At 34.3% G+C, this 12,089-nt stretch overlaps 1 protein-coding gene across 1 annotated transcript; it reads left to right on the top strand.

Moving 5' to 3' along the window:
* The first annotated feature begins 7,105 nt into the window (after positions 1-7,105).
* LOC120014341 (cytochrome P450 90A1-like) lies at positions 7,106-12,075 on the top strand. The gene is made up of 8 exons (XM_038866261.1): positions 7,106-7,793; positions 8,108-8,257; positions 8,343-8,603; positions 10,867-10,956; positions 11,079-11,157; positions 11,290-11,396; positions 11,481-11,611; positions 11,711-12,075. Exons 1-8 carry the CDS (start codon positions 7,275-7,277, stop codon positions 11,805-11,807), a joined length of 1,434 nt encoding a protein of 477 aa, XP_038722189.1. The 5' UTR covers positions 7,106-7,274; the 3' UTR covers positions 11,808-12,075.
* The last annotated feature ends 14 nt before the right edge of the window (positions 12,076-12,089 follow it).

Genomic DNA, 12,089 nt, shown 5'->3' with positions numbered 1-12,089 from the left:
AATTCATATATGTGTTTAGAGAAATTCTCTATACGAACTAATTAAAGTGCAAACTTAAAATGCGCACTATTTTTGGAGGATGTGGATGAGTGAAATAACAAGTGATGACCACTGTTTTAGCTCCCACATGTTCCAAATCAATGATGAAAATAGTGGTATATATTTTAAGTGCGCGTAAAAGAATTCCTAGATATGTTTATAAGTATATTTATGAGTTTTTCTTTTTCTATAGTTAAGGACCATAACTTTCAACCATTTTAACTATTGACTCATGTGCTTATATAAGGTAGTACTTATTGTACTTAACCAAACATCTCTAAGTGTCTATAATACACCTATCATGCCACATGGTTCAAGTGATGTGACAATTTCAAAACAAAAATATGAGATAAACAACGAAACCCATCTTTCTCTCACTCTCTCTTTCTCTCAAACAAACAATGAAACCCATTGTCCGATCGTCTCAGACATCGTCATCATATATCGATCTTCCATTCACAGCGTCCGTCATGTAAACCAGATAAGCAAGGGTAGGGATGGCAATGGGACGGGGCGGGTATGCCATCCCTCATCCCTGTCCCCGAACCCCATCCCCACCCCCTTGAGATTCGTGGATCCTCGACCTCGACGGGGATGGGGAACCCCCTAAACCATTTTGGTTTTGTTATTTAGTTAAAACTTAGGGTATCGGTTTAGGGTTTAGAAAGTAGGGTTTAGGACGTATGATCCGAAATTTCGTATATGATCATAAATTTATAATGATAAAATGTTTTAACAAAAAATATTTTTGAGTTATTAAGTTCGAGTCAGGTTCGGGCCCAGGTATGACATTACCATACCCTACCCATCCCCTCAACAATTTATTCGGGTGGCACCCGAACCCGTACCCAAAATTTTGGGACCCCAACCCAAAATTTCGGGTCGGATTGTCATCCCTAAGCAAGGGAAAGAAACGGGAAACCTGATTTTCATTGATTTATTTTTCATTATAATTATTTAATTGGCAAACTAACATGTCTTGACAACTAGATTATGTACACTTACAAAAGAATATTCTAAGGAAGTTTAGCATTTTGTATGTGGGGGAATAATGAATATACAAAATTATAAATATATATGTATATAATAATTGGATGGTGGTTCGGTTGTTCCTTTCAATCTACTTGGGAATGGGCCAGAAGCACAGAAATTGCCATTTGGCCAAGAGACAAAATAGTTCTGCTAAACACCCAAAGACTTGCATGTGAATGTGATCTCTCTCTCTCTCTCTCTCTCTCCCCTTCTTAATATCCCAGTCACTGTCTTCATGACATTAATGAGTAGCCACACGTGCACCTCTGACATGCCCATTCGTGTCTGATCACCAGTATATAAATGTCACTCAGTCAATCACTCACACGTGTGCGCTTCAAATCTCGTGTTTTGTGTCAAAATAAGACCGCCCAGTTGACTTCGTTGATTTGATGTCTTTTCCTTGCAGCCGTAAAAATTGAACAAATAACTTTGTTGATATATATTTATATAATAATTCTCCTATGTGAATTAAAAGTGTGAACCAACTTTGTGAACCTACTTTTTTACCATTGATGTGATGGATCCCACAGGAAATTTATGGTCCCACTTTTGTTTTGTTTTATTACAATCATTGGTTTGAAGTTCACAAAGTTGGTTCACACTTTTGATGCACATAGGATAATTATTCTATATTTATATAGTGTATATATATAGAGGAATTCTCTTGTGAGTTCATAAAACGAGATCTTAAATTTAGGGGATCAAAATATTTTTTAAAAAATTTTAAAAAAATATATTTGTATTTTGATCGATCTTACGAATCCAACAACATATTTTTTGTTTGAAACAAAAATTAAATTCAATATGAAAAGTGCATGATAATCGTGGATCGTCGGATATAAAACAAAAGACATTTCATACACATTTCAGGTTGCATTTGATTTTTGTTTCAAATAAAAATATATTTTTGGGTTAGTAAAACCGATCAAAATACAAATATATTTTTTTCCAGTTTTTTGAAAAAGAAAAAAATTGGACTTTAAAAGTGAATCCTAAAAATTAAGACTTTATTTTAGGAACTCACTTTAGGACCTCATGAGGTAATTCCTCTATATATGTCTATATATGATCACTATAAAAATATAATAAAATTAGTATATTTATGTTTCAGCTTAATTTTACAGGCTTCTATTTATTTTTGAAGAGTAATAGGGAATAAAATAACCAAAATTAAGCACAAACTCAAATTAGCAACTCCACAATCCAATATTAACAAACACAACAGGTAAATTTTTTTTAGAAAAAAAAAGATCATTAACAAACTCAAGTGCTTAATTGTTGCCTAATATTTACATTTCATTTTACCACTTAAATTTGTTTAAAAATCAACTAATAATTAAGTGATTATATTTTTATTTACTTCTTTCTTTCTTTTTTAATTATATTTCACACTTGACTAATCTATACAATTTTTATGGTAAGATAACAACATGATTTCTTTAAAAAAGGTTCATATGATTTACAATTGCTCAAGACTTCACCATTGTGGTTTATAAGTAAAGACCAAATCTCTCAACTAAGAGGGCCTTTTTAAGGACAACATTGTGCTAACCTTGAGTTTAGAGTAGACAACTTCTTCAAATTGTTTGGATTTAATTTGTATGGTGCTCTTACTAGTATCCAATTTATAACATTATATCAGAGTGAAGACTCAATCCTCAAAAACCTCTACCAGTGTCTATTTATTGGGTCTCACGTAACTGAGCCCGCAAGTATAGGAAGTGTTAAGACTTATATCCCATATCAATGAGATGTAAATCATTGATGTGGTTTATAAATATGGATCAAATATCTATCAACCAAGAAAACCCTTTTAAAAATAAAACTTTCCGGTGTTCGGGTTAGAGGCATATTTGAATTAGATTTACTTTGTGTTCTCACGTGTATCCAATTTATACAATAGTAGGTCAATTATGTGTTGCTTAAGCCAGGAAAAGTCATGTCTGAATTTCATTATATGATTGATGGAGAGCCAAAGTTGTCCCCAATTATTGTAATTTATCCACATCTCTCTTGACAATTGATTCCGAAAGTTGATTTATAATATTATTAATTTAGATATTTCCAGATGGAATCATATATGAGAAAGATTTTGCCAAATGTAGACGTTTTAGAATGCATTATTTTGGATTGACACAAGGACAACGTTAGTTTTTGAGTGGATGGAATGAAAAGACATCTCTACACTAAAACCATTTTGGATCACTTAACATTAATTAATTTTCTAGGTAAAACACAACATCTTGAAAGTGATTTTTGTGAACTTTTTTTTTTTTTTTGGAATTTCTTAAATGTTAATCAATTGAAATATATTAATTTCTTTGGTCCCTTTACAGCATATTAATTGAGTTACAAGATTTGAGGAGATTTTGTGGTCCTTATTTTCTTCTTCTTCTTTTTTTTCCAATTTATTAAAACTAGATGGAAAATATTCACATGAAAACAAAATTTAAAAACTTAAACAAAAATTGGTACAACCACATATTTATAATCTCAATCTTACATATAAAACGAAGGTTTGGGTGGTTTAACTAATTAATGTCCAATATATTATTAGCCTTGATGAACTATTATATGTTGATTCTTTGTATCTCTTGTGGGTAGTCGATGACTCCACTAATCCATGCATATCAACCTTTTGATATCTTTGACATGTTCAACAAAAAGTCAAGATAAAAATTAAGTACATATATACATATATGTATATGTATATAGTTGTACAATCAACAGTATGCATCTACGTAGGTACACACATACACTCCTAATTAAGATCCTCAACATAGATCAATGTGTCGGCAAGCATGTAAACATGCATGATATTTGAATGGAATTCATATTGAAAATACTTATATATATATCATGAATTATTGTATATCTAGAAAGAACGAGATGGTGACAAATCGAGCAACAAATGGTAGGGCACAGGATCGGGCCATGGAGTAAATCCATCACTAGCTAGAGAGCACGGCTTGTACCAACTTGGATTTGCCAATATATTTGTGGGTCAATACTTTTTTAGAGATCAACACATATTTGGAATTATTGCTATGAACGCCACCTCTTCTTTGGTTTATAGCATTTTTTTTAACAAAGGATTTGAGCCCCATCACTTCATTCCAAAGTCGCAAACGTTACACCTAACACCACGTTAACAATCTAGAAATTTACAAACACTAGCAGAGAAAATGTAAAATCGAAGAACAAACATCAAACAAATACCGAGCAACATTGAGATATACCCGAATAACACTGTCTCAGGCTAAATTCAGACATACTAAAAAATAACATAAAGCAAAATAACACAAATGGATTGGATCAAGATTCTTGTTTTCCCCTTCATCAAGAAAGACCATCTCCACTAGATCTAGGAGCTCCATCAAGGTGCACCAAATATGTGTCACTAGAACACACCAGCAGAATCAATGTTGTGAAGAATTCAAGACAATTGGATGAGAATAACAAGATTTCATCTCCATAGAAGATGATATCGTTAAGAAACTTTGCGTATTTCTTATTGACATTCATACATGTGCAAATAATTAAGCTTCATTAAATGCTATATTAAGAAATTTGTTAATTAATTCAAAGGGAAAAAAATCCAACCATGGATTAATCTAATACTTCCATCAAAGCCCTTTAATCCTCAATGGATGATGATTGATGACAAACATCATTAGTGGAAAAAATATTAATGGGTCTTTTTCGCCAAACAACAAGAGTCATAATTAAGAATGTTGGCTAATGCACACAAAACACATGATGTGATCATACCATACTTTGAGTGATATATATCAAAGCAATTAAGAAAAGGTGGTGTTGTGGGTACATTACATCTTCTTAGGTGTCACTATTTTATAGGGGTTTCCTAGTGGGTGTGAGGGCTTAATGTCCTTCAATGGGGGAGTGGGACCATGTGATATGCATCCCACCACCCCTTATAATTGCATCATACCCCTCATGATTCATTGCCACGTGGCAACTTGATAAAGCTTGGAAGTTGGATCATTTAATTTAGTTTTAACATATTTTTTTGGAAACTTCATATGTGAGAGCCTTGTGGGTTGTGGCCATGAAAGAGAGAAAAAAAATGCTAATTAACTATTGACAATTTTTTAATAGTGACAAAAGTATTTTTTAGGAGATTATTAAAGCAAGTTCATAGCAAAAAGACACTCAATAATATTAAATTTTAAAAATTGTTCTCTCATACTTCTCTATTGGTAGGATAGCTACAATTGGAACTTAGTGGGCCAAATGAGGAGGCATAATGACATTCTATCTACTTTAAACCTTAAATTAATACTGCCACTCTTGTTTTTATATTGTCCTTACCTTAATCTCTTTTTATATATAATACATTTAAAAAAATTCATTATTATGTATTTTCATGATCTAGGTGAATTTGAAAGATGATTAAATGACAAGATTGCCCCTATTAGTTCTTCAAATTCGATGGTGTGACACAACAACACGCATGCATGCATCATTGGACAAAAGTCGCAAAAGAGGTAAGTATAGAGTTGTGTGACATGCTTTCTTTCCTTGTCCTTCCATGGAAATTCTTGGAACCTTTATGGGGCCTAACAAATTAATTAATAACGAAATAGAAAGCATGGACTATCCATAAGTAATCCCAATAAAAACATCCCAATAGTGGATGTGTCACTCTCTGATTCAATCATAAGGTTTTGTGGGCCCCTACACTTATATCAATCAAGGGACAAGATCCATTACTAGCATAACTGTTTTGTGAGATCCCTAATATTTTTTATAAACTATCAAGATTCAAGTGGGATGCAAAGAGGGCCACATGTAGTCTATGTAGCTCTCACATGTTTGATGCCTTTATCTTCTTTTTCTTTTTATAGGATTGGCATTCATTAATTAATAATATGTGGTTGTTTTTTTTGATAGAATTAATAATATGTAGTTGATCTTAAATCACACGACATGAGCACATGATGAATTAATTATATATCAATTAGATGATGGAAATTTTTTTTATCATACCAAAATTGTTACGCATCATTTTCTTTCACAATATTGTAAGAAACTTTCATTGATATATAATCCAATTATGGTATGAAATACAAATGAATTTTTTTCCCAAACTTCATCATCATTGTAAGATACAGTCTACTTTCCCAAGTCCAAACCCAATCCATCACAGGACCTTGTAGGACTCACGGCTTTAAAAACACGTCTTACTAAGTTAAAAAAACTCATGAGCTTATAATCCGTTAATTAGATGTTTATTTTAACGATGTGAAATTTTTTCCAACAAATCTCCCACTCACATGTGGGCTCGGATCAAGCACACTAAATGAAAATAAGAGACATATATATACAACCCATATTCAAGCTTAACAACCTCTCTATGATACTACTGTTATAAAATTTCAATGGACTCTTTTGCCCAAATTTGACTATTATTGTAAGATATTATCCGTTTTCCTAAGTTCAAGTCCAAACCCAACTTATTATAGGACTTCCATAACTTTCAAGACTCATATTTTTTAACGTCTTACTAAATCATTGAAACCTATGTGCTTATAATATATTCATTAAATTAATTTTTATTTTAGCAATGTGATATTTTTCTCAACAAATTAAATGTATTCTAATATAATCTACCAATTAATGTGTAGTTGGAAAGAAATTGACGGGGCCTTGAAATGGAGATATTTTAAATCCAACCTAAGGTATATAAATATATGACTCATTGTAAAATAGAGGAACACTATAAATACGAATATTTGTTTCCTAACTATTAACTATATGTAAGGCAAGTACATCCACCATTCTACCTACACCTAGTTTACATGTACAAACTTATAAAAGCAAAAATAAAATTTTTTTAGTGACGAAAATTATCATTAAAATTAGTAAAAAAAATTATTATTATTTCTCTCATTTTATGGATCAAAATTTAGGTGAGAAACAAAAGAAAGGCAGAAAGAAAGAAAAGAAAAATAAAAGAAATTGTCAGAAAATCGAAAACATTAAATCCCTTATATTTCTTTTCACAGAGAGATTGATAACCCCTCGTGCGCCTCCTTCTCTCCTCCATTAAATGCTCCCTTCCTTTCTCCTTCTCCACTCTCCACCTATACATACACCACCACAATATAGCGACACACGCATATTCAATATATACATACACACACAAACCAATTTTACTTGCCAGTAGTCTCTCTCCCATGGCGTTTCCTGTTTTTCTCCTCCTCTGTTTTTTCCTATCGATCGTCTCCGTATTCATCGTCATCCGAGCCTCCCGGCTTCGCCGCCTCCGTCTGCCGCCGGGGAATCTTGGACTACCTTTCGTCGGCGAGACCTTGCAACTCATCTCCGCTTACAAGACGGAGAATCCGGAGCCGTTCATCGACGAGCGGGTTAGGCGGTTCGGACCGCTGTTCACCACTCATGTTTTCGGCGAACCGACCGTATTCTCGGCCGACCCGGAGGTGAACCGGTTCATATTGCAAAATGAAGGGAAGCTGTTCGATTGTAGCTATCCCGGTTCGATATCGAATCTATTAGGGAAGCACTCGTTGTTGCTTATGAAGGGGAGTTTGCACAAGCGAATGCATTCTCTGACAATGAGTTTCGGGAACTCGTCGATTATTAAAAACCATCTTTTGGTTGATATAGACCGGTTGATCCGGTTCAATTTGGATTCCTGGTCCGACCGGATCTTGCTCATGGAGGAAGCCAAGACGGTACCGATTTTATTTTTTGTTATTTATTATTCTATTTTAAAAAAAAAGAAATTAAGTGCTCTGGGTCCTAATTTCTTGAGTAGTGATAGGATCCAGCCGTTAATATCTCAATTGTTTAAGATGTTGTGTTGAGTTCTACACATAAAATATGTAAGTCATGTGATACATGTGGAGCACAAATTTATTTTTCGAGCGTTCAATTAAGAAGGTGGGATAATTGTAATATCAAACTATTGGAATCTTTATATTTTTGTAAACTCACGGTTGTATAATTACGATTTTGACACTGACGGTTACATGGATATCCGGCGCAGATCACGTTTAATCTAACAGTGAAGCAGCTGATGAGTTACGATCCGTGTGAATGGACGGAGAGGCTGAGGAAGCAGTACGTGCTTGTGATCGAAGGCTTTTTCACTCTTCCTAGTCGGCTCTTCTCCCCGACTTACAGCCGAGCCATCACTGTAATCTATTTTTAATTAATTGAAATTTCTTTTGTTTTTGTTATTTATTTTTATCTTTAAATGATTGTCTGGAATTTTGAATTAGGCGAGGACGAAGGTGGCGGAGGCGTTGAATCTGGTGGTGAGACGGAGGAGGAAGGAGGCGGCGACAATTAGTGAAGGAGGAGGAGAGACGAAGAATGACATGTTGGCGGCGCTGTTGGCGGACGAGGAGGGGTTTTCCGATGAACAGATCGTGGATTTCTTGGTGGCTTTACTGGTCGCCGGTTACGAGACCACATCGACGATCATGACTTTGGCGGTCAAGTTCTTAACTGAAACTCCTCTCGCTTTGGCTCAACTCAAGGTGTGTTTGCATGCTCACTCTCTCTCTCTCTTAAGAATTCTCATTTTGATATTATTAATAATTAATTATTAAAGAGAACTAGAGAAGGAAAAGAAAAAAACAAAATGATTAATAATTAGTAATTAGTGTATGTCTGTCTGGTAACGCCCACACGTGTGTGTGGTAATCATTACATTATATTATTATGTCTTTTATGCTTTCATACTAGTTTCTTCATTCTTGTCAACTTAGGAGACAACTAGTGTCATAAGGATCATGGTTAAGAATTCAGCATAGTATGTCATTTGTGATGAACGGTTGTCACAAATATTTTTAAATTTAAAATATAAATTTAATAGAGTTTTGCATATTCCAAATCACATTTAAGTCATATATTCAATATAAGGCACTGGATATCATTTCTCTTATAATACAAATATGGAGTATTGATAATGGGTATCCTATGAACAGTTATTAAGAATTGATTAGAGCATATCACATTATGTCATATTTGATGAACATTCTCTCAATTTGTAGACTTTTTGTTAACAGAATTATCTAAGGACACTCATTATTATTTTTCATAAAGATAATATGAGTACGTGAATCATTATCATGTTGTGGTAAAGTTGTTTCCTTTTACCACAACCTGTCAAAACATTTTTCCCAATGTCGGCTTATAGATATACACACGTTAAAGTGTGTGTGTATGTGAACTCATTATGGCTAGACTCTAGTGTATGATAGTTAGGTTGGTCACTTGGTCTGGTTGCGCAAATAGTCTCTTTAGATGAGAAGAGGTATGTAGGGTTGATATTAGGTTTGGGTTTTTTTTTTTAAGATGAGTAGGGTGGAATTCGAGATCTCTATAAGATATCATATACATGAATATTATTTGTGAGCTACTCGCGACTCTCAATTATATTTGGGGTTGGACCCATCACATTTAGGTGAAAAAAATGTATGTATATAAATTAGAAGAAAGCAATAAATATGTAACAAATAATGGCATTATCTCTCATGTTCTAATAAGGGTTATTCATAACTTGTGTGAAAAGACAGCATTACCCCTGTAATACTATGTTTGGAGGGAGTTTGTTATTTAGTATGAGGTGAGGTGAGTCAAAAGTAAAGTTGTAGGGAAACGTACAGAACGTAAAAAAAATAAAAAAGGTCAAAGTAGAAGCAAACATTCGTGTAAGCGGACAAAATCATAGCTTCTCCTAACTCCACGCCTAAATACGTGCGGCTAAAAAAGATCTGACTACGTGCAGTGTCAGACTGTTCCACACACTCTCTTTCTTTTGACCATGGGTGTCATCATAGAATGACAAATAAACCCCTATTCGAGAAGTTACTTTTTGGGGGTATTATTGTCATTCAGCTACTTTAGTACTCTACGTTCAACCCACGGTTCTAGGGTGGGTCATGGAAAACCGTGCGGCTCTGATTTCAAGGATAAAGGACCATCAGAAGCACTAAAGGTTAGGCTGCAGGGCGTGCCCGGTTAGGGTGTGTAGTTTGGGTTGGTGGTACACCAAAACGTTTTAGAAAACTCGGAAAAAATTATAAATGTGCATTATTTTGTATAACGAATTCAATAATATAATTTTTATTCGAAACAAAAAAAAATAATCGGGCATGAAAATTCTAGATCGTTGGATTTGAACTCAAATACTTGATGTTTCGAATAAAAAAAATATCATTGAATTCGTTATACTAAATACTACACATTTATGATTTTTTAAATTTTTTCAAAAATATTTAGTGCATCGCGGGTCTATGTAGTTTAGGGTTTACAATCCATAATAGGGAAATGCTATCTAGTGCCAATAGATAAATGACATAAAAGTGTTTTGGAATCTGAAAATGATATGTATTATAAATTTTAAAAAATTAAGTGAGAGAGTGTCATCATACGTTACATATTGTGGTGAATCCTTAACCATTGTCCTTTGGGCACTCGTGATCAAGACCCTCATATTATCATTTCAATCCTCATCCTTGGATCCAGTTTGGTAAAAATGCTACTCAATTAAGATAGGGTTCACGTGGTTATAACATGTTCCTTTGGTCCCCTAGGCTATTAGTTAGCTTTTTGATGTTTCTGACATGGCCCATGGGCTTTTCCATGTGCCCATCACATGATTTATTGGTCCATCCCACCCACCCTTTCATGCTATTTAAATATGTTTTTCATAGGCCCACAGGAGGAGGGTCCATTTTCTTTTCAATTATGATAAAAATTAAAATAGTTTTTTTTTTGGGTTTTTTTTTTTTGCAGGAGGAGCATGAAGGGATTAGGGCAAAGAAGAGTAATAATAAAGAAGCTCTTGAATGGAGTGATTATAAATCAATGCCATTCACTCAATGTGTAAGTCTTAACGTTTTTTTCGCAAATGGCATAGACATTCACTGATACATAAATAATTCTTCTTTTTTTAAACATACATACATCATTGGTTATGAATATTTGATTACATATGTTAATTGCAGGTTATTAACGAGACCTTGCGAGTAGCAAACATAATCGGTGGGATCTTTAGGAGGGCGATCACTGATGTCCCCGTAAAAGGTTTGTATAAAATCCGAACCATCACTTGGTTAGAATATGATTGGAATGAGTGGTGGATGCATATTCATTTTATGGTAATGAGGGATGTTCATATATTAATTTCTTTTCACTTACAATGTCAATGTAAACCAGGCTACACTATCCCTAAAGGATGGCAGGTTTTTGCATCGTTTCGAGCTGTGCATTTGGACCTTCATCACTACAAGGATGCTCGGTCTTTCAATCCATGGAGATGGCAGGTACATATATACTCTGTTAGGAAACCAAACATTTTGCACTATTAATGATCACTAATTACTAATCAAATTAAAACCCTTGAATAGAACCAACCGGTATCGACAATTTCCGGGAATGTGTTCATGCCATTTGGAGGAGGCCCACGGCTCTGCCCTGGTTACGAGATTGCTAGGGTCATCCTCTCCGTATTCCTTCACCGGATGGTCACCCGTTTCAGGTACTATATATCATGTAGTAATTCTCACGTTCTAATTTATTTCCCATTGTTTTGATGTACAATCCATAATGTTTTTTCTTCTATTGAATGTAAATCCAGTTGGGTCCCTGCTGAAGAAGATAAGTTGGTGTTCTTTCCGACCACCCGGACGCAGAAGAGGTATCCGATAAAAGTGCAGCATCGAAATTGTGAGTAAGCCATGTAAATTAGGCCGGAGAAAGGAGAGGATAGAGATAGTCAGTCAAGTTGTAATTACTTTCAATGTGTCAGCCTTTATATAATCGAGTTCATAAAGTAGTTAGTTATTGTTTAATTAAGTAGTTTTTCTTTTGGGTAAGCTCCTCTAATTTAGTGATTATGAGGGTCGAAGGCCATATTTTCCCCATTATCTGTTGAAGCAGCCGCAACAATGATTTCTCCTCATGATGTAATATATGATGGCCAAGGTTGGGAGATCTTTTTAATTAATTAGGGGTAC

Source organism: Tripterygium wilfordii, chromosome 14 (assembly GCF_013401445.1).
Source record: "Tripterygium wilfordii isolate XIE 37 chromosome 14, ASM1340144v1, whole genome shotgun sequence".
Lineage (NCBI taxonomy): Eukaryota > Viridiplantae > Streptophyta > Magnoliopsida > Celastrales > Celastraceae > Tripterygium > Tripterygium wilfordii.
The sequence above is the reverse complement of the archived record's forward strand: the minus strand, read 5'-3'. Positions and strand labels throughout refer to the sequence as shown.